General features: G+C 37.0%; 1 protein-coding gene across 14 annotated transcripts in view; it reads left to right on the top strand.

The window, feature by feature from the left end:
- SRSF11 (serine and arginine rich splicing factor 11) overlaps positions 1-23,805 on the top strand; it is a 51,011-nt gene that overhangs the window by 6,593 nt on the left and 20,613 nt on the right. For 3 of the 14 annotated variants that reach the window (XM_025288464.3, XM_025288466.3, XM_025288463.3), the window contains exons 1-6: positions 6,713-7,130; positions 13,394-13,527; positions 17,288-17,397; positions 19,154-19,246; positions 20,017-20,066; positions 23,585-23,712. In XM_025288464.3, coding sequence (XP_025144249.1) covers positions 6,931-7,130; positions 13,394-13,527; positions 17,288-17,397; positions 19,154-19,246; positions 20,017-20,066; positions 23,585-23,712 — 715 coding nt within the window. In that variant the 5' untranslated portion in view covers positions 6,713-6,930. The other 11 variants (XM_044944858.2, XM_044944859.2, XM_025288473.3 and 8 more) reach the window with 11 other exon arrangements.

Raw genomic sequence — 23,805 nt, 5'->3', positions numbered from 1 at the left:
AGATATAAGCAATAGTATCTTAATGCTCTAACTACTCTTCCCTCTATGTTAATCATAAACAAGGCTTTGAAAAATGAAATGAAAAATACAGATTTTTGCCTACAGTTTCGAAGTACTCTGTCAGTCTTATAATGTGGATACGGAATGTCTACTATTAACAGACAACGTAAATTAAAACAAGTATTTGGGAGTAAGTAGACTTTACCTTGGAGAAAGCAATGGCACCCCACTCCAGTACTCTTGCCTGGAAAATCCCATGGACGGAGGAGCCTGGAAGGCTGCAGTCCCTGGGGTCACAGAGGGTCAGATACGACTGAGCGACTTCACTTTCACTTTTCACTTTCATGCATCGGAGAAGGAAATGGCAACCCACTCCAGTGTTCTTGCCTGGAGAATCCCAGGGATGGGGGAGCCTGGTGGGCTGCCATCTATGGGGTTGCACGGAGTCGGACATGACCGAAGTGACTTAGTAGCAGTAGTAGTAGACTTTTCCTACTCTGGTGTGTGTCTGTCCATCCCTAACGCTAATGTGTCCTTTAGTTTCTGAAAAGGGAGCATGGGATTTACAATTTTGACTTGAAGATAGATATTAATCATTATACAGTTATCTAATTTATTGAATTAGAAATAGAAGAAAAAATCAGTTGTATAATTTTTAGAAGCAGAAAAACAAAATAGATCTGTAGGTAAGTTTGTTTTTTAAGTTTTTAACTTTAGTTTGTAAGCAGCAATTTATTTCCTATGTTTTCCTTACTGCTTTCTGTAGCTATAGGGGGAAAATGTACAGCAAAATAGTTAGAGTTTCTCAACCAAATTTTCTTGTAAAGCTAACAAATGCCTTGATTCACCAAGCTTTTGTTGAGTGGATTGTGTAAGGCATAAAGGTTCTAGCACATTTGTTGTTCAGTCGCCAAATCGTGTCCGGCTTTTTGCGACACCATGGACTGCAGCACTCCAGGCCTCCCTGTCCCTCTCTGTCTCCCAGAATTTGCCCAAGTTCATGTCCATTGAATCGGTGGTTATATCCAATCATCTCATCCTCTGCCACCCTCTTCGCCTTTTGCCTTCAATCTTTCCCAGTATCAGGATCTTCCAGTGAGTAAGCTATTCACATCAGGTAGCCAAAGTTAGTGGAGCATCAGTCCTTCCAGTATGTATTCGGGGTTGACTTCCTTTAGGATTGACTGGTTTGATCTCCTTGTTGTCCAGGGGACATAGATGATACTCAGTAAGTTTTTGTCAAATGTTTACTTGGTTCCAGTAAAGTATTGCTGGATATCAGAAACACAGAGATAAATACATTGTCTTCCCTCTCCTCAAAAAGTATATTTGCTAGAGGGAAAGAGCTGCTTAACAACTAATTTGGTAAAAGACCTGTTGCTTGTGCAGATTTGCAAAATGATGTCAAATTTGGAGGACTCTACAGTCTTCTCAAATAGTGTAAACAAAGGTGGCTAGTAGTAACAGGTAACTTACCCAACTGGGAGCATGGTGTCTAGTGGATAAAGTTATTATACATATTTGTGGCTATTCTATCTTTTAATTAAAGAATTTCCATCTAAACACATGAAGTCTTTTCCTTTGAACTATCTTTACTGAAGTTCTTTTTTCCAGTTTTATTGCCGTATAATTGACATACAGCACTGTATAAGTGTACAGCATAAAAGTTTTACTTACATATATCTTGAAATGATTACCACAAGTTGGTTAATATCCATCATCTCATATAGATAGAAGATAAAAGAAAAGTAAACTTTTCCTTGTGATAAGAATGCTTAGAATTTACTCTCTCAGCAACTTTCATGTATATCATGCAACATTGTTAAGTATACTTATATCATACATCCCTAGTAATTATTTGTCTTATAACTGGAAGTTTTTATCACTTGACCACCTTTTTCCAAATCTCCCTCCTCTCACTCCCACCTTTGATAGCAACAAATCTTATCTCTCTTTTTTTTATGAATTTGGTTTTGTTTCTTTATTTTTTTAGATATAACTTGTTTATCTATTCATCCATCAGTGGGCACTTCCCATGTCTTGTCTATCGTGTATAATGCTGCTATAAACATGGGGATAGAGGTATCCCAACATGGTGTTTATGTTTCCATAGTGGCTGGAACAGTTTACATTCTTACCAGTAGTGCACAAGGGTCCCCTTTTCGCCACATCCTCTTTAATTTTTGCTATCTTTTGCCTTTTTGATGCTAGTCATTCTAACAGATATGAGGTGTTTTTCCTTTATCAGATATACGGTTTGTAAATATTTTCTCCCATTCTGTGTGTTGTCTCTTCATTTTATTGATGGTTTTCTTTGCTATACAGAAGCTTTTGAGTTTGATGTAGTCCCACCTGTTTATTTCTAATCTTGTTGCTTATGCTTTAGATCTCCAGAGTACCATTCCCTAAGACCTGCATCGGGATTTTTTTTTTTTTTCCTGTGTTTTCTTCAAGTAGTTTCATTGTTTCAGGTGTTACATTTAAGCCTTTAGTCCATTCAAATTAATTTTTGTGAGTGGTATAGATAGGGGTCTAGTGCCATTCTTTTATACATGAGCTCTTTTAGAACCTCAATACTGGAAAGAACTAAAAGCTTGTTCTTTATGACTGAGAGGATTGGTATTGTTTTTGAGAGTTTCCATAAAGTATTTTGTAATATTCTTTGAGAGACTTTCTTTCCAAAATCAAGCACCACTGTAAATTTGTCTTAGCGGTGTGGTGGTAGCAGAAACTGCCCACCTGTGAGCAATAGGGCCCTACTATTGGGACCCTATTCTCATGTTTCAAAAATATATCAGAAATCATGCACTGCAATATGCATGTATAGGCCAAACATGACTAATAGGCCATAATATGACTAGAAAGGGCAAAAGGACAGGTTGCTTTTTGCTTTGGATTAGAAATAGCATTAACCATTAGTAAGATTGGTGAAAGTGAAAGTTAGCTCAGTTGTGTCTGACTCTTTGCGATCCCGTGGACTGTAGCCCAGCGGGCTCCTCTGTCCATGGGATTCTCCAGGCAAGAATAGTGGAGTGGGTTGCCATTCCTTCTCCAGGGGATCTTCCCAACCGAGGAATTGAACCCAGGTCTCCTGCATTGCAGGCAGATTCTTTTACTGTTTGAGCCATATTCATCAATCAAATATAACTGGAAGCCTTCCCAAACTCGCTCCCAAAAACGAACTGTGGCTCTTTCCTTTTCATGCTTCTTTCACTGCAGTTCCACATGATGCTGAAAGGATCTTTTTACCAGTCTCTCTGTGAAATACAAGTTGTAAAACATTTAATCAACAAAGGAAAAGGTTCTTCCTACTTTCCTTGAAAGTTTCAAACTTGTTCTCACCATTAAGTTTCTACTTGCCTATTTCCTTTGCTAGGATTGTTCTTCCCCCAGAAATTCAGATGGCTTGCTTCCTCATTTTAATAAAGTCTCAGCTCAGATAACACCTCCCCCATCTTCTGTCATGTTTTTTTTTTAATATATATTTATTTTTTATTTATTTTTCTGCTCTGGGTCTTAGTTGCGGCATGTAGGAGTTTTGATTTTGTTGCCACAAGCGGGATTTAGTTGTGGCAGGTGAACTCTTAGTTGCAGCTTCTGGGATCAAGTTCTTTGACCAGGGATCAAACCCTGGCCCCCTGCATTACAAGAGTGGAGTCTTAGCCACTGAACCATCAGGGAAGACCTATCCTGGTTTATTTTCACCACAGCACGTCACTTTCTTCCGTCTTTGTTTTTGTTTATTGAGAGTTTGCCATACTGAAGCTGGAGTTTCATGAAATCAGAAACATTGCCTAATTTTTTCCTTGCTGTATTTCTAGGGGCTGGGAAAAATGCTAAAACATAATATTTGAAGGAATTTGTGAGTTTGTCGTTTTTGTTAACATTTTTATGATCCTTGGGTTAAAGTAAATAAGACAGGCATGATACTTGTCTCCAGGTTCTGTACTTTTTTTTGATGTGAAAGTCTTTCAGTTGCCTCCGACTCTTTGTGAATTCTCCAGGCCAGAATACTGGAGTGGGTAGCCTGTTCCCTTCTCCAGAGGATTTTCCCAACCCAGGGATCAAACCCAGGTCCCCTGCATTGCAAGCAGATGCTTTTCCAGCTGGAGTTGTGTTTAATTGGAAGCCTAAATGAGTCTAAAGTGATTTAAAATTATATATATTGGATATATCTGTTATTTGCTTTCATATATTAGTTATTTGCCTTTACCTATTTCATTTCTATGGGAAACAGACAATAATAACACAAGGTAATTACGTAGTTATTCAATCTATCTATTAGACCTAACAGGATCTTCAAAATTATAATTCAGCTCCTTACTCAGCTTCTGACTGAAGTAGGTTCTTAAAAGTGAAGTGAAATTCCTCAAGTCACCCTTAATTAATAACAAGGTAGTATTTTATCTTAAGCCAGTGTTCTGGCTCTAAGTCCAGTATTGTTTTTAGCTGCTAGATAATTTGAAAATAAAATACTCAGGAATCCTCCTTATTAGAATGATTCTTTTTTGCCACTCTGTTTCGCATCTGGAAGCACCGTCTATCTGTATGTCCAGTAAGTTTTTATGTATAACCTGGCTTCTGATGATTTAAGAGATTTATCTTATCACAGAACTATATGGTTTGTATGTGTGTGTGTGTTTGTTTTTTTTTTTTTTGGCCTGAATGTGTAATTTTCATTATATAACATGTCAAACATACAGAAAACTGTGGAATAATAGAAAAGATTTCTGTTTATCCACCGCAAAGAATAAAAAGATGTTAACATTAAAAAAAAAGGACAACCATGAACCCAGCCCTTGTATTTTTTTGTCCTTTTGTCATAGAACATTGTAGCGTGCCTTGGTACATGGTAGCCACTTCTAATGAGAGTTAAACTTGTCAGGTGACAAAACTGAAACAATTTAGTAAGGAGTTTAATGCCATTTATTCATGGGAAAACAATCCATGGATTGGGGGAATACAGTGCCCTGACAAGCATGGAGCGCTCTTCCCAAGGGATTCTGGGCAAGAGGGAGTTTTATAGGGATGAGAAGAGATATTGGTCAAGAGGTGGAGAATTTCCTCATAAGCTAGCAGGTCTTATTTTCTGGGAGGAAGAAAGCTAGCTAAAACTGAGTTGGAAGATTGCAAATTTGTATGTTAGTTTTCCTTAACAGGTGTTTCCTCTAAGTGCAGGCAGACGTAGGTTTAGATTTGTTGCATGGACCAGGTCACTGCAGCAGCCTCCGTTTTGTAGGTACTGATACACTGATTAACTTTATCAAACAAGACTCTGTATTTGGCAGTTACATATGTACTATTCAAAAAAAAAAATTACTTGACATGTTTTATATTAACAGATAGACATTAATGAATAATGTGCAATTAGTTGTAATTAGTAATTTTGCCAGACTTATGGTCAACTTAACATTCCCTTTGTATAAGAGCTAGGAGAAATGGCTTAACTGGTAAGTAAACCTAGCCAGTTGGCTTTACATCCAAATCTCAGTAACTTTAGTTTCTAATCGCTCAGAAATCACACTCTCAGTTGCATTATTCCATAGAAGTATTTACAAACAAAAATAATCTTAAGTCCTCAGATTTTGGCCTCCAGGAGTATTTAGGATCAAGTAATTAACAATTGTCAGAATAAATGATACTTATTTAATTAACACTTACTTGTGCGTGTGTTCAACACATTCATTGAGCATTGGCTGTGTGACAGACATTGTGCTAGATCCTAAACTGACCCAGGAAACTCGGGAGCTTTTGGCAGGGGAATACATGTCCATATAACAAATATTTTTGTGCCTCTGTCCTTGAGAGAAGGAAACCCTAACTCTGCTTGAGGAAGTTGTGGCAGTGAGGTGAGGAAAGCCTTATGAAGGATAACAGATAAAATGAAGGAGGTCATTAATAACTTGTGGAAAGGCACAGCGAAGTAAAAGATTTTGTCAGGTTTGGGGAACTGCAGGTCTTTAGATAACACTGGATGAAAGTGGGAGAATAGTTCACATGAGGTTGAAAAATTAGGCAAGGATCTTTTTATGATCAAAATTACTAGAATTAGGCAAGGATCTTTTTATGATCAAAATTATTTTAAGCAAGAAATGCATGTAAAGGAAGTTCTGTAGAAATTTTAGATAACATACTTGAACATATTTGGGTTCTGTAAAATATTCTTTAAAAAAGTGAATTTGTTAAAGCACTAGTGAGTGTAACATTAATATATTTTTCTGAAGATTTTAGTGCCAAAGCAAATTCGTTGCAAATTTTGTATTACAAGGATGTGTGTATAGTAAAAGGAAAATTTTATAGGAGTGGGGAGGAAAATCTTGATAGCTAGGGTTAAATTTCATTAGTAACTGACCAAATCTGTAGAAGATACTCTGTACAAAGAAATACCGTGGGCATTTTAAATAAGAATAGTTGCTTAAGTGTGCAGTTTTTGCCGGGGAGTGGAGGCGTGCTTTAAAAAAAAAAAAAAAAAACAAAAGAAGTTAATGCCTTCCACCTTTCTCCTCTTTTTAGGAATGGGGCGGAGGGAAGGAGCGAGGAGGGATGGAGATAAGGCCTTTCACTAGACAGCAGCCCGTTCTCGCGTATTTTCCGGTTGCGAGCACGGCTTGCTGGGGCGGCAGGGGGCGGAGCCGACGGTGACGCACCCGTGCGCCGCAAGGCATTGTGGGAAGCTCGGGCCGCGAGTGAGGTGGTTGGAGGCGAGGTGGGGGCGGCCGTTTGTTTTCTCGTGGTCTCGACCTCGCGCGTTCTTTTCCTTCCCCGCGGAGAGCGGCGGGGCGGAGAAACGGCGGCGACGGCAGCAGGAGCAGCTGTAGCTTCGGACACCGTCCTGTGCCTTTTCCGGCGAATGGTTCCTCTTCCCCCTCCCTCTCACTGTTTGTTGTGTGTTTGGTGTGTTAAAGCAGGAGCGAGAACGCGAGCAGCGCCATGAGCAACACTACCATCGTCCCCAGCACTGCGGGCCCGGGCCCCAGCGGCGGGCCGGGGGGCGGAGGCGGCGGCGGCGGAGGCGGCGGCACCGAGGTAATCCAGGTGACTAATGTCTCCCCGAGCGCTAGCTCTGAGCAGATGCGGACCCTCTTCGGTTTCCTAGGCAAGATCGACGAACTGCGCCTCTTCCCGCCTGAGTGAGTATCGTCCACCATCACGGTTTTTGCTAACTCCTCCCCAGCCTGGGCCTACCCATATCATTTCCTGCAGGCCCTTGTCTATGCCTCCCTGGGCTAGGCTGCTTCAGTTGAGGTTGGCTGTTGGGTTTACTTATGAAAGAAATCTGCATTAGGCCTACTACTGATGCAAAGAGGCAGGGCCAGGGTTTGGGGGTTTAGGAGACAACTGGTTTCTAATCTTGGTGTTTTTTTTTTTTTTTTCTCTTTAAATTGTGCCTGCGTGGTCGTTTTGGGGGCCCTTAAAAGCAAGACAGACTCCATTTTATGTATTTTGTATAGGTTAATTTTCCAAAAAAGCCTTTGAATTCTTTGAAAAGTAACAAAAATTTTCGTTTGTGTTATTTTGATATTGAACTTTATAAACTGTTCGCTTACTGCTAAATATTGTTTAGTGATTCTGGCCCATTGAACATAATTCAGTTAATAGTCTGACAGACATTCAGTGAGCCTGAAGTGAAGTCGCTCAGTCGTGTCCGACTCTGCGACCCAGTGGTCTGTAGCCTACCAGGCTCCTCAGTCCATGGGATTTTCCAGGCAAGAATACTGGAGGGGGTTGCCATTTCCTTCCACAGTGAGCCTGAGTACTTCTTAAAATGAGAAGAGTTAAAGCTGAAACCTCGTATTTTCTTTTGTTTAAATAACGTACACATTTTTTATATTCTAGAATTGTTCTTCAGAAGGAATTTTTTAGAACGTTAAATTTTTTAATTGGGGGTATACGGGTTTTGTTTTTATCCTGTTTTACATTTTTTATTTTTATCACAGATGTGTTAAATGAGTGCAATAATTGTAAAAAAAAAAAAAAAAAAGAAGCTATAATAAGATGTGATTAATACTAGAGCAAAAATTTGAAATAATAAAACAGACCAGTGCTCCTTGGGAAGAGTGAAAATTCAGATTTTACTGTCAGTGGGTACTCAGTTCCAGCTGTACCATAAGTTTTTTATGATGCCGCTTAAGTACTAAACAGGAGATTGGAATCCTCAAAGAATCCACTGTTGTGGATGTAATAAATCATTAATAACCTGGGCATGATATATCTGTGTGCAGATTTAAGTTGATCATACTGCAGTCGGTATTCATTACTGTATTTCATCATGTTTTCCTTAAAGTATTTTCAGATAACAGTGTTCTCAAGTGCTGTGTTGTCTTTAATTTGGGAGTACTATAGGTATGGAGGGAGGTTTAGAGTTAATTAATTTACATGAAGTGTAGAATTCTAGGGACAGACACTTTTTGTTGAAGTTATTTTAAACAGGTATTTATTTTGACAATGAAGGACAAATGGCTTTCATAATAAGAACTTACAGAAACGGATGTTTTGCTGTTAGTTTCTCCCAACATTCCTTTTACTGTTCGTAGTATTAAATGGTAAAATGGCAGGAAATGAAAGTGACACATTTGATTATTGTTGATTACTTGATTGTAATCATGTTATTTCTGAACGTGTATGAGATTCTGGACTTATTTATAAGAAAATTATTTCCAGTCCCACAAGTCATTAAGAATTTTTTTTAGAGTTGCTGACTATGAAATGTTTTTTTTTGTGAAAATGTTCTTTTTATGATACTGTCATAAAAAGATGACAAATGTGGGATGTTACCGTGTCTGTTGTCTCAAGGGGGAGTCATGATAGAACAGACTGGCTTTTTGATTTGTAGTCAGTGGAGTGGTTCCATCCTAACCAAGAGAGTTGTGTGTTCCAGATAACTTGATCTCTGGGGTGCTCTACATTAAGAGGATTTTTTTCCTACATTGGGAAGAATAGTGACACATTTTTGCTCTGACTCCTTCATATATGCGCCCATGTACAGATCATTTTCTTTTCTGAAAATATGTAAGGTTATAATGTAGTGAATTTTACATTACTTTAGTGGCCTTTCCAAATTGAATAGTGTGAATGTAGATCCTTTTGTTCATTTAATATTATATATGTATGAATATATATATATATTTTTTTTTTTTTACTAATTTAAGTCTTGATAACTAATCTGACCTGCATAATTTGGAAATACTTTATTGACGGTTTCTTTAAGCTCCCTACAGTTTTGAGTAGTAGTTTGTTGCAGATAATGTGCTATCGAGTCCTAATAGTCTAAAAGGGGTTCATCTTTCCAGAAATACTCCAAAAATTTACTCTTACTCATAGAATAAGATTAAATGACTTAACTTGAAAATCTATTGATTGTAAATATATTTGTTGCTTGATTTATTATTTTTTTTTTTAATGGGTGTGTGTTTCTCCCAGAAGGTATTCATATCCACCTGGAACTCTGACATGCTTGCTTTCTTTTTGCTGTTCAAATGTCACCGATTCACGCTTAATAAAAATGCAACCACTCCCTGCCTTCTCTATTCAATTTAATTGCTTTTTCTCTGTAGAGCTGTTCACCAACTGACAAGTTTAACTCCTCTGTCTTCTAGAATAAGGTTCCTTGGGGTCATCAATATTACTTGAGGGGCAGTTTTAAAGTATTATGTGACTGAGCTCCAACCCACACCTACTGAAATTCTAATTTTAGCCCCAAATTCCTGTTTGTGGGGAAAATTCCTGGGATCACAAACATTTCACTGAGAACCTCAAGAAGGTGTCTCCTCTTACTTTATTTTATTGTCAAATCCACCTATTTCTTGGTTCTTTTAAGCCAGAAATTGCTAACTTATAATTCCACGCAGTGATACAACCTGTCTTCATAATGTAGTATTTTATCCTTCTTCAGTATGATAGCCTTATATATACAGAGGAACTAAGCCTTGTATCCTGTTTTACAAATGAGTGAACTGAAATTCACATAGATTTCTATCAGTGTCAGAACTAGTATTTGAAACCTAATGTGATTCTTTTCTACCACTTCATGATTTCCTTCAAAGCCAAGCAACTTGTGAATGGAATCATTCTTTTACATCTAATAGATATTCTTCAAATGGTTGATTTTAGTGAGGTATCAGTGGAGAAAGTCACTGGAGTGCTTATCAGGTAATGATCCTTGAGAAGCATATGTCACTCACTCAGTAACTGAAGACTTCTGTTAAACTGCAGATAAATCCATTACTAACTTCTCAGGGACCAAAAAGAGATACTTTAATGATCATCTAAGTAACTTAGTATAGTTAGGTAAGGGAGAGAACATAATTTCTCTTTAAAAATTTTTATTTAAAAATATAAAATATTTAAAATATAGAATTTATATTTAAGATGAAATGCAACAATTTACGATTTTTTTTAGAACTAAATAAGAACACATGAGGGAAAGAGGATGTAAGGTCAACAGAGTTGTTAATTTTGTCACAGACTTGCTGTTTTGTGGGGCTTAAGAGATAACTTTGTTTATAAGCACAAAATTCTCTGCTCCGAAGTGGTTAGCTCAATATTAAGATGAGGTTGAAAGAACTGACTCAGACCAGAATTTCTACTTTAGCAGTCACGAATATCAGCTAAGGATCTTGTTAAGAATCAGAGCCTTCCAATGAAAAGGATTCTCACATTCAGTGGGCTTGAGGTGGAAACAGTCATCTGAATTTTATGTGTGCATCCCAGAAGATTCTGAAACGAGCCTCAGAGGTCACTAAGAAACTAGACACAATACCACCACCACCACTCTTATATGATGAAAGCATCACACAAGGCTTCCTTTTCCCTATCTTGTTCCTCAGTTCTTTTCAACTGCACTGCCTCTTCTATATTAATTCTTAAAGGTAAGGATATTCTTAAAGGTAAATTATGTTTAATTCTTAAACATAATTCTATGTTAATTCTTAACAGTCATATTTTTAGCAGTGGTACTTGCACAAAATCCTAAGGGTGGGAAAATTAATTTCCGATGTCAGTTTTTAACGTCTCTATTATTGATTTTAACTGAGAAAATGTGACCGTATAAATTGCAGGACCAAATGGCAGTGGTTTTACACGACAGTTTAAAGTGGGGAAAGATGAATTATTTGCCCTTCTGTGTTCTTACTGTACTTTCCCATAATATTTAAATTGTTCATATTTTATCTTTACCTCACCACCACTTACAGGTGTAATAGAGTAGTCAAATAATGTTGCACATACATGAGTGGGTAGAGAAATGTGAACATTTAAGATCACTAAATGGAAATATATTGGGGGCATGTAGGCATACTTTCCTAATTTTTTAGAAAGAACTCTTGGTTGTTTGTATTCTTTAATAATCTAATATTTGATAGTCACATTTTCTTTCAGTTAGATGACAATAGATGGTGTCAAATAATAGAGGTCACTTTTTTTTTAATTGTAGTGTAATTGCTTCACAATGTTGTGTTAGTTTCTGCTGTACAACAAAGTGAATCAACTATGTGTATACATACACCCACTCCTCCTTGGATCTCCATTCCACCCATCTGGGTTGTCACAGAGCACCGAACTGAGCTCCTGTGCTAAACAGCGGCTTCCTACTAGCTGTTTTACACATGATAGTGTATATATGTCAATCATATTCTCCCAGTTGATCCCACTGTCCCCACCCATGTCTACATGTCCCTTCCATATGTCTACATCTCTATACCTGGCCTGCAAATAGGAACAAAATTGGGTCATTGGTAGAGATGTATAGTAGGGTCACTTTTTAAGAAACGTAAGTGCTTACACTTTAGAACATAAAATGATAGCATTTAAAGAGCTTTTTAATTGTAAAAATGTGGCTGTCAGAGCTATGTAGCTCTAGTACTAATGATGAAAAAGCTTTATTTTCACTATACTGGGTGCAGCATTTTTAAATTTCAGAACAGTGATGCTTCACATTAAAAAAAAAACAGTATCCTTTCAAAAAAAAAACAAACAAAAAAAAAACATTTTCCAGTAAACTTTTCTAGCAATATGGCTTAAATCCATTTCAGTACATAGATTGACAGCTTTGCTTTGAACCTAGATTAGCATCTGTGCTAATAAGGGCAATGTCTTTAAGAAAACTTACATTCTAAGAGGTTAGAGTTCTCAGATTATAGATTGATGTTGGTAAGAAGTTTTTGTTTTCATATTGTGCCCAAATTATAAAAAAATGTTTCTTTTCAACAACAATCTGAAACACTTAGTGTGACCAATCTGATGTAATCCAATTTTTACAAATGCACGAAAATCTCGTTTACTTAGAAAAGTTGTCAGTTACCCCCTTCTAATAATTCAAAAGTATTACAGGATTTCCCTCTTCATTATTGAGTCTCAAGATATAATTGGCTTGTTAAACAAAGCAGTGGTTCTTTACACTGGGTGCATATTAAAATCATCAGGGAGAATTAAAGATGGCATCATTCAGTACTTCTTTCATCAGAGATCTTGATTTAATTGTAGTCCTCCCCACCCCACTTCCAAGATTCTAATACAAACCTGGGATAATGTTATTACTTTAGTTCATTGATTTTCAAATAGCTTTTGGTTTAGTGTTAGAGAGCAGAGAAACCCCTACCTTATTTAATCTTTCTTTCCACAAAAAGTTTAATGGCAGAAATTTAACTGTCTTATATTTTTAAAAAACAACTCTGCTCCCTTCCTAATCTTATCTTGCTTAGAGCGACTGTTGCTTGTACCTTAGCTTGTTTTTGTTTTACATAAACAAGTTGCCAAGGAAAGTGTCTTTTTGTTAATTAAAATTTTGGGTAATAGTTGGGGGGGGGTAGTAGTATTCCCGTGAGTGCCTAATTTTTTTCTCTGTGTGAAACTGCCCTAAGAGACCCTTAACTATTTATAATGCCTGGGAGTTTTAATTAGCTGTAGATGAAAGAGGACAGGGCATTTAGTAGGCAGGTCAAGAAAACTCATTGATTGTCAAATAGATATACTTGACCATTATACTCTTTTGTCCCTGAAATGGAAATTTTTTGTTTTTAACTCTTAAAAAGTTAGCCGTAATGAAAAGTTTTCCAAGCCAAAACTAGTTACTTGCTATTTGTATTTTAAAATGCCTGGTATTGATATTATGAAATGCTGACATTTTTGTGATCTGTTCAGACTCTGAGACTGGTTTCAAACTGTTTTAACTTGATGCGTTATGAATTTAAACAGTGGTTGTTCTGGGTGTAATTTTATATAGTCGGTTCTGTGGATAGTACTTCATTGAAAAACGCCATGTATTTTTGAACTGGTTAATATGTGTGTGGTTATGTATTTCTCTGCCTCTTATACTTTTGGAATGCAGGTATTTGTGAGTCATTGATTTGTGTTTTTGCTTATAATTTCCTCTTTATGTTATCTGTGTATTTTCTAGTGATTCGCCTTTACCAGTCTCCTCCAGAGTCTGCTTTGTTAAGTTCCATGATCCGGACTCAGCAGTTGTGGCACAGCATCTGACAAACACTGTATTCGTTGACAGAGCTTTGATAGTCGTACCATATGCAGAAGGTTTGTGCTTTGTTTAACTACCTATGTGGGCATCCTATGATGACCATCTACCTCAGTGTAGTTTTAGAGTGAGCATTAGTAGCATGTTAAAAAAATCTAAGCTATTAACATTTTGAAACCCTTGTTATACTGTGGTCCATATTTTTTACATGAAGGCTTTCTAACTTAAAATTCAAAATCTGATTTGTTTTTATAAGATATTTAACCTTTTGCATTACTTTAAAACAATTTTAAGTTCATTAAAACCACTTCTCCAATCGTAATTCCTTAAGATACATCTACTTAGTTAATTTAATATTGTTTTATATAAAAGTCCTGAAGGTGAACGGTTCACTTCATGAACATTTACACAGAAACCTTCAAATAAATGCATGATGATGTTTCTATTTTGAATAAATGTGACCAGGTTGGTTTTATTTCCATAGTGATTCCTCTTAGTGATTCTTCTTACCAATAACTTTAAAAAATATATCCCACATTGAATTTCAGTATACCAAGGGTCGCAATGGTTTGATTTTTATGAAGTTCAATATTTCCTATAGCTTAGGTGCCAAATGGGCACTGGGTGTTTTGTTTTATGCCAGATTTTCTTGTTCACTCTTGCTATATTTTCTAGAATATCTCTAAATAATAAATTCTTCTCTCTGTTATTTGTGTGTGTGATTTTTGTAGTGGAGAAGGCAAATGCAAAACTCTTCCAGATGACTGAAAAACAGTGGGTCCTCTGCAGCTACAGGGGATTCTAGACATTAACTAAAGGCCAGCAAGCACTCAAGTCCCCCAAGTGTTTTCCTGGTGTAACCATTTGTTAACTACATTTTCTCTCTTTTTACATTTTAGGCTGTTAAAGTAATTTGGCAGAAAAATAATGAGCAGGGTTTTTGGATCTTAAAAAGCCACTGTGACAAGACAACACTATTTTTATTCCACTTTGTGAAATTTTCTAAGACATACTTTATGCTTGTTCCCAGTGTACTGCTACTTTATTTGCTTTTTGGTAACTATAAATTTAGTGGAAAAAATCACTGAAATATGTTAAAATTACTGGATTTTATTAACATGCTGACCAGGGTATAAATGCTTTCCCCTTTCCTTGGTGAACTGGTCAGTGGAAGCAGAATCTAGATACTGTTAACTTTAGTTGCTATCTTTGAATACTGATGTGAACATTTAAACCATTCCTTGTAAAAATTGTGAAATGTCTAGTCCTTAAAACTTAGAAAAATTTCCTCTGTGGTTTTCTAAAGAAATTAAATTGCATTCATGGATAAACTAAGGCATGCTATATAACAGTAAATCTGTCTCCATGCTATTAAAGTGTATGAGCCCAGTTTTAAGGTTTTAAAGTGTGTATATATATATTATGTAGTGATAAACTTGTGAGTGTGTTTTGATTAAGCATTTTCTGTCAGTGTGCCTGTTGTAGGATGACTTACCATCAAGAGAAAATTTACAGAATTCAAATGTAGGATAAGTAAATGTAGAACATAGCTTTTGGAACAAGGGTCAAATCATGTGAGTAATTTGCCAAACACTAGTTAGCCTTATAATTTTAAAAATTCTTTTTGGCCAAATATTATGTCATAGTTCCCAAGCCCTGAACATAATACAGTATATCATATAACAAGATTTCATAAATATTTTTAGACCATAGTAATTTTTTTGGATTTGTTTTGAAACATATTTAGGGAGTACATTATTAGAATTACAGAACTATTTAGTTACAGAATCTATTAGTATATTACTGGTAATTACTGGTATGGTATGCTGTATTAATGTTGCCTCCACTAAATAACTGATGTACTCAACCTTTTTGTCACCATTCACCCTGGTTTTAGCTCTTACATTATGCCGTTGCTTCTTGGTCAGTGTTTTAGAACAATAGACACAAAGTCTACGGTAAGGAATAGTGTTTAACCGATAAAACTGAGATAGCTGAATTTGGAAGGAACTCTTAATAATAATGGATTTGGGGACTATTTAGGTTCCTTGGTTAATGTTTGTTTCTTTTGTCTGTTTCTTTTTCTTTCATTTCTACACATTCATGCAGTATTTCATGGTTCTATCAAAGCAGCAGTAAAAAAAATACTCTTGACGCATGAAAATTAACTGGTGAGGGGCCTCATTGCTATTTTTAAATTGTAGTTTTATTTTTAAATAGTCTTTTTTTAATCAGAGGATCAGATGCATGACTTTTTTTTTAATGGATGCAGATCTTCTATCCGGTGTCTCACAATTCAAGAGGATTTTAGTTTGCCAGAAATGTTGCAAATGCACTAATTTTAGCAAGATGTTGATACTTAATATTATCCTCTTGAGACATAATTTTGCATGCAAAATTATCCCATAATCCTTGTAGGTTTGTTAATAATGATGCATTAATGCCCTATATCTAAATCTTCTCCCTTCTCCCCCCTCCATAACTCTCGGTATCTAAATTGATGACAGCTCTGACACAAGCAAGATAACAGTGCTGTGTAGTATACATTTGTTTATATTATCGGCACTTCTCAGTTTAGGTGGAAGGAACCATTACCTTTATTTAACAGTGGTTTTTCTTTTTTGTTGTTGTGTTTTACAGTTCTTTTCCCTGGTTCAGCCTGAACTATATACCAGGCCCTGCTGAAAATACCACCCAACAGTTTTCTTCTGCAGCTTATCCAGTTTCTCTTAAGTGCCCTGTACATATTGTATGTTTTATGATGAGATGCAGTTTCTTAATATGTATTACAGAAATACTACTGGTATTTGCAAATATGTAGTTTAATTGTATTATTGAACTCTCATTTTGGGGGCTTGGGCACATTAACAGATTAATCCATCTGTTATAGGGCTTTTGCTGTTGGATAGAATTTAAATTGTCTACATAAATATTTGTCTCAGGACCCTTAGATTTTATCTGAATACACAGATTAGGCTTTAAAAACAGACATACATGTTGTTTTTGGCTTTAGGAGTTTGGCTAAGTTAGCTTTTGAACTGACACTATATAGCAGCATTTTTTGGTATGGTTAGCATGGCACATATTGGAACATAAAGCATTTTACTGTACAGGTAAGGAATGTGCCATGTTTTACTTATTCTCTCTCTCTTTCCCTCTCACTCACTCCCACACACATCCTGTGTGTATTCAGAGACCTTCAGAAACATTCATATTCATTTTCATGAGTCAGCAAAAGCCCTACTCTTGATTCAACAGAATATTTCCTTTACATACTTTTTTCTCTTTAATTTTTACAAAATTGTATGGTAGGTGTAAAAGAAAATCATAGTAACTGTACCATATTATTAACCCCTAAATCAAACTTTTTTTGTCTTGTGTATCTTGATTTTTCTGTGTGCTTTATAGTGAAGCAGCCGACACGAGTCGTTGTTCATAAAACAGCTTTTGAAAGTTGAGAGCACACCCCTGGAGAACCGACTGTGCTTGCTTACGTTTGGTTCATGACTTAAAAATCGAGTACAGGTGATGAAATCTTGGCAGTGTTAACAAAAAAGTAGTGTGTATTGTGCTATTTTTTTTTTACTCTAGAAACTTAACCATTTGTAGAGAAAAAGGAAACAAATTTTCACACATTGAAGTTTCATTCTGACATAAAATTAATGATAAATAATCATAGAAATCAAGCTTTATATTTTAGCGAACATAAGTACTTTCAACAAACTCAGGTGGTGTATCAGGGAGACATTTTCTGGGTGTTTTTGTGTGTTTTCTGTCTTGCAGAAGAGTGTGTTCTAATGCATGGGTGTTTCTCTGCAGGAGTTATTCCTGATGAGACTAAGGCTTTGTCTCTGTTGGCACCAGCTAATGCAGTGGCAGGTCTTCTGCCTGGTGGTGGACTCCTGCCTACTCCTAACCCACTTACCCAGGTATTAGTTCTATTGAATTCTTACAACATGGAAAGGAACACAGAATGGTGGTTAAATCTAAATGTATTTGTGCCTTTTTTGAGTCCTTTGTGATTGCACTTCACAGACTATTGTCACGTGGTCAGAGTATTGTAAAATGCTATTGTAATCATCAGTATTAAAGTGGTAGTTTACATTTTAAGGACATTCTCAAAAATAATATGTGTCTTATCATTTTGTCACTGACTCTCAAAATAGCCCATAAGTCATGAGGCATATTTCTGTTGCAGATATTTAGTGTGTTCATTTGAACTGAGAAAATTAAGGTGTGAAGTTAAGACCTTTTTTTTTTTTCCTTTCCCCATACCCTTTTATCTTTTGCTCTTGGGGTTTAAGTAGATAACGTGAAGATGAAGATCAGGGTAATTCATAGATACCTTTGATGTATAAAATTGTATAATAAATAACTAAGCCAATTTTATAATAGTTGATCCTCGAACAACATGAGTTTGAACTGTTTGCTCCATTTATATGAGGATTTCTTTTTTTAACTACTACATGGCTTTCCTGGTGGCTCGGACGGTAAAGAATTTACCTGCAGTGCAGGAGATCCAGGTTTGATCATTAGCTCAAGAAGATCCCCTGGAGAAAGGAATGGCTATCCACTCCACTCCAGTATTCATGCCTGGAGAATTCCATGGACAGAGGAGCATAGTGGGCTATAGTCCATGATTTTGCAGAGGGTCAGACACAACTGAGCGACTAACGCTTTCACTTTGAATATATATTATAGTACTATACAACCCAAGATTGGTTGAATCGAAATATGGGCGAGTGGATATGGAGACCTGACTGAAGTTACAGGTCTATTTTTGACTACATGAGGAGTCAGCACTCCTAGCCCCCATGTTGCTCAAGGATCAACTGTATTAACAGGATTTTAACTCAGTGATCGGTTATAGTATGTTTGCTACCTATACTTAATAAGTAATAATGAAACTAGGAGAACTTTAAGCACAGTGCTTGTGAAGAGGCTCAAACTGCCTGCAAAGTTGTAAGATTTTGCATTGTTTGTGTGCATTGAATTGACTAATTATGAGGAATTCCTGGTGGCTCACAAAGTAGAGGATCCTCCTACAACGCAGGAGACCTGGGTTCGATCCCTGAGTTGGGATGATCCCCTGGAGAAGGGAATGTCTACCCACTGCATATTGTCTGGAGAATCCCATGGACAGGGGAGCCTGGCAGGTTACAGTCCATGGGGTTGCAAAGAGTCAGACACGACTAAGAGACTAAGAACATACAACAGGAAATTACTAGGGAACTCTTAATGAATATATGTATCTCGGGTATAGAAAGAGCCACTACTGCTGTGGCTAAGAAATGTAAATAAATATTAGTTGCTAAGTCATGTCAGATCCTTTGTGACCTCATGGACTGTAATCCACCAGGCTCCTCTGTCCATGGGATTCTCTAAGGCAGGAATACTGGAGTGGGTTGCCATTCCCTTCTCCAGGGGATCTTCCCACCCCAGGGATGGAACCCTGGTCTCCCACATTGCAGGCAGATTCTTTACCATGTGAGCCACCAGGGAAGCCCTAAGGAATAAACTTAAGGTACACACACTTAGTTGGGGGGAGGAGATCCCACAGCTTACAGACTTCAACTAGTAATCATCTGACCCTTTAAGGGAAAAAAACGTTCACATACTCTGCCAACCTGACAGTATAAGACATAGAAACAAAATTTTAAATAAATACAATTTGAAATTTCACAGATTGGCGCTGTTCCATTGGCTGCTTTGGGAGCTCCTACCCTTGATCCTGCCCTTGCTGCACTTGGGCTTCCTGGAGCAAACTTGAACTCACAGGTAATTTAATATCCTTGAACTCTGAGCTCGTTTTTGTAATTCAAGAATTTGCTTCATTAGATTTTAGTTTGCATTTCAACAGCAGGAGATAACCAACTGTTACATTGTAGTGATTTTTTTTCTTACCTAAACTTCTTAATGAGAGATTTAAAAGGTCACTGCATTAGCCCCTTGCCCATCAAAGAATTTCTCATTTTAGGATGTTCAAAGTAAAGACTAGTTTCATAGGAAGCCACTACCACATCAGTGTTGCAAAGTCAGAATACAAGTCATGAAAAGATAGGAATGTGTTCATAATTTGTTCTCTTGTCATTTACTCACTTGGAAATTTTTGTTTTCCCTCATTGCAATTTAGATAAACTTTTCTGAAGTTCTTTATGAAACCTTTTGATTATTATACTGACTGAGCACTTTGATTTCTGTTTTACATGTTTCCTTAAAATGTTACTTATCCTCAGGAAATCTTTAAATAAGCAGGAGCTAGTCTATAAAATCTGGACTGTTCAGCTTCATCATCTTTGTATTTAACTTGATAAAGCAGCTCTGGATATCCAGTACTGTAGTCACTATTGTCATGTTTATTTTTTTGCACCTAGAAAATTTACTGTGACGTATTTGGCTGGCATTATATTTCTGTTGGTCGTTGTGGTGATATGCTAGCTTCTATAGGTTTGACAAACTGTTCTAGGTCATTTCAACATATTTTTAAAAATTAAAATAGTAATCATTTATTATTCTGTGTTCTCATTTTTAATATTTTTATTTTCCAGTCTCTTGCTGCAGATCAGTTGCTGAAACTTATGAGTACTGTTGATCCCAAGTAAGAACTTTTTTCCTTTTGTTTCCATTGATGATAGAAATATGTCAGTGTCTACAGATAGCAGTTATTTTTTGATACCTAAAAGAAATTTATCTCAAGGCATGCAATCAGTTCAGTTCAGTCACTCAGTCATGTCCAACTGTTTGCGACCCCATGAATCGCAGCACTCCAGGCCTCCCTGTCCATCACCAACTCCCAGAGTTCACTCAAACTCACATCCATCGAGTTGGTGATGCCGTCCAGCCATCTCATCCTCTGTCATCCCCTTCTCCTGCCCTCAATCCCTCCCAGCATCAGGGTCTTTTCCAGTGAGTCAACTCTTCGCATGAGGTGGCCAAAGTATTACAATTTCAGCTTCAGCATCAGTCCTTCCAATGAACATCCAGGACTGATCACCTTTAGGATGAACTGGTTGGATCTCCTTGCAGTCCAAGGGACTCTGAAGAGTCTGCTCCAACACCACAGTTCAAAGGCATCAATTTTTCAGCGCTCAGCTTTCTTTATAGTCCAACTCTCACATCCATACATGACCACTGGCGTCCAATACATAATTCTATTTTCTAGAAAGAAAAATCAAGAAGTAAACCCATCTATAAAGGGTTTGGTTTTGGTGTAATTTTTAATCTTTGAAGATCATTGTCCATAGCTTAAACCAGAGTGACCAAAACCATCTATGAGAAAAATGCTGCAAGGCAAAATGGTTGTCTGAGGAGGCCATACAAATAGTTGAGAATAGAAGTGAAAGTCAGAGGAGAAAAGGAAGTATAGTGCAGAATTCCAAAGATTACTTAGAAGACAAGAAGGTCTTCCTAAGTGAACAGTGCAAAGAAATAAGAGGAGAACAATACAATGGGAAAGACTAGAGATCTCTTCAGGAAAGTTGGAGATACTAAGGGATTATTTCATGCAAACATCTGCACAATAAAGGACAGAAAAGGCAAGGACATGACAGAAGCAAAAGATACTAAAAAGAGGTGGCAGAAATGCACAGGTGAACTGTACAGTAAAGGTCTTAAGGACACAAATAAAAATGATGTGATCACTTACCTAGTGTCCCATATCCTGGAATGTGAAGTCAAGTGGGCTTTAGGAAGCATTACTGTGAACAAAGCTAGTGGATGTGATGGATTCCAGCTGTTATTTCAAATCCTAAAACATGATGCTATTAAAGTACTGAACTCAATATGCCATCAAATTTGGAAAACTCATCAGTGGCCACGGGACTGGAAACAGTCGGTTTTCATTCCAATCCTAAAGAAGATGAGTGCCAAAGAGTGTTCACCTACTGTACAGTTGAGCTTGCTCCACATGCTAGCAAGGTAATGCTCACAATCCTTTAAAGCAGGCTTCGACAGTACATGAACCAAGAGCTTCCAGATGTACAACCTGATTTAGAAAAGGCAGAGGAACCAGCGATCAAATAGCCAACATCCATTGGATCATAAAAAAAGCAAGGGAATTCCAGAAAAATATCTGTTTCTTTGACTACATGAAAGCCTTTGACTGGATCACAACAAACTAGAAAATTCTTCAAGAAATGGGAATGCCAGATCACCTTACCTGCCCCCTGAGAAACTTAGGCAGGTCAAGAACCAGATCATGGAGCAACGGACTGGTTCAAAATTTGGAGAGGGGTATGTCAAAGCTGTATATTGTCACCATTTATTTAACTTATATGCAGAGTAAGTACATCATGAGAAATGTTGGGCTGGATGAAACACAAGCTGGAATCAAGATTGCCTTTCTACTGCAAGCCAAGCTGTTTCTCAGACTTATTTCATGAATATCATCCTAAGGATTGTCTCAGGATGACGAATAGAGAGCTAAATATTGTCTTTAGTTAGTTCATTTAAAAAATTATATTGACTACCTCCTATAAGCTTGCTTGTACCTTCATGGCATTTATACTCAGAAAGGAACACATTATTTAACTACAGTGAAGCATGTGTATCCACCTCGAGGAGGTACAGAGATGCTGTGGGAATGTTATGACAGGGAGAAGAACTTGGCTTGAAGATCAGAGAAGCCTGGGAGATGAATAAGAGAAAGACAGAAGTGAGGGAAGCACTAGCCCATAGTAAGAGTAATATACATCACATACTAAAAGTCGCTGTCTTTCGGTGCTTTGAAAAGTTTTATTCATGCTGCCATTTATATTTCCTAGTTGACATATCACAGATTCTTGAGATGTTTTCATGAGTCATAGTGTGTTAAGTGAAAGTCACTCAGTCGTGTTCGACTCTTTGCAACCCCGTGGATTATACAGTTCATGAAATTGTCCAGGCCAGAATAGTGGAATGTGCAGCCATTCCCTTCTACAGGGGATCTTCCCAACCCAGGGGTCGAACCCAGGGCTCCCGCATTGTAGGCGGATTCTTCACCAGCTGAGCCACAAGGGAAGCACCTTAGTGTGGTAAATCTGAGATAAATTCATTTTCCTTTTTTTTAATTTTTTATTTTAATTGTAGGCTAATTACTTTACAGCATTGTAGTGGTTTTTGCCATACATTGACATGAAACAGCCATGGGTGTACATGTGTTCCCCATCCTGAACTCCCCTCCCACCTCCCTACCCATTCCATCTCAGGGTCATCCCCAGTGCACCAGCCCTGAGCACCCTGTCTCATGCATCGAACCTGGACTGGCAATCTGTTTCACATATGATAATATACAGGTTTCAATGCTATTCTCTCAAATCATCCCACCCTCGCCTTCTCCCACAGAGTCCAAAAGACTGTTCTATACATTTGTGTCTTTTTTTAACTTGGGTGAAAGTCACTGTCAGTAAGTAGAAGAGCATGTGGGGAAGGCAGAACAGAATCATTTGATTATAGTAGTTACTGGCATTTTTTCTAAAAATGACCGGGTGAAATCCAAGCATGTATCTACCATGAAGCTTATTAAGTAAAATATGACTAATAGAGTTAAAAAATAAAAAACCTCCCCGTAGTCATTCTTGTTTACATTTTACACTGCCCACAAATAACTACCATCCTCAACTCGGTGTCTATAGTTTTTTCTCATTTTCATAAACCCTTAAGGCTAAAGACTAAACCCTTTAGTCTTTACAGTCAGGAATTTCATAAGTAACTTTGATATGTCATTGGCTTCTGCCTCAGTTTGTCATCTGTAAGCTTAAAAAGTAATTCTCTTCCCTAACAAAATTAGGATGAAGTAAAGTTTTATAAATCACGTGAAGGAACGTTCTGTTAATCAAAAATCACTAGCAGTATTATATTCTCATTTACTAACAATTCTTAGAAAGTATATGGAAAGTTCATGGATGTTCAGCAAAATTAGTTTTTTTATTTGACATATCTGCAGCTTTTAAAATGCCGAGTGCCATTTTGCATAGTGCCATTTTACTATATTATTATGATTTTGTCAAAGTTATCATGGAGTCTTCTCACTTTTTCCCAAGGAGTATCTTAGTAAAATGATGATAGGAAATGTGTATTTAATTGGATATATAAATATGTTTTTAAATATGTCAAATGCAATTCTTGGTTCTATTCCAGATTGAATCATGTCGCTGCTGGTCTTGTTTCACCAAGTCTGAAATCAGATACCTCTAGTAAAGAAATAGAGGAAGCCATGAAGAGAGTACGAGAAGCACAGTCCCTAATTTCTGCTGCTATAGAACCAGGTAAAATAGATTTATGCAATTATGTTTGGAAATATGTTGAATAATACTTTAGTCATTTTCTCCCCCATATTTTGATAAAAGTTCATTTAGGGC

The sequence above is a fragment of the Bubalus bubalis genome, chromosome 6, assembly GCF_019923935.1.
Source record: "Bubalus bubalis isolate 160015118507 breed Murrah chromosome 6, NDDB_SH_1, whole genome shotgun sequence".
Classification (NCBI taxonomy): Eukaryota; Metazoa; Chordata; class Mammalia; order Artiodactyla; family Bovidae; genus Bubalus; species Bubalus bubalis.
The sequence above is the reverse complement of the archived record's forward strand: the minus strand, read 5'-3'. Positions and strand labels throughout refer to the sequence as shown.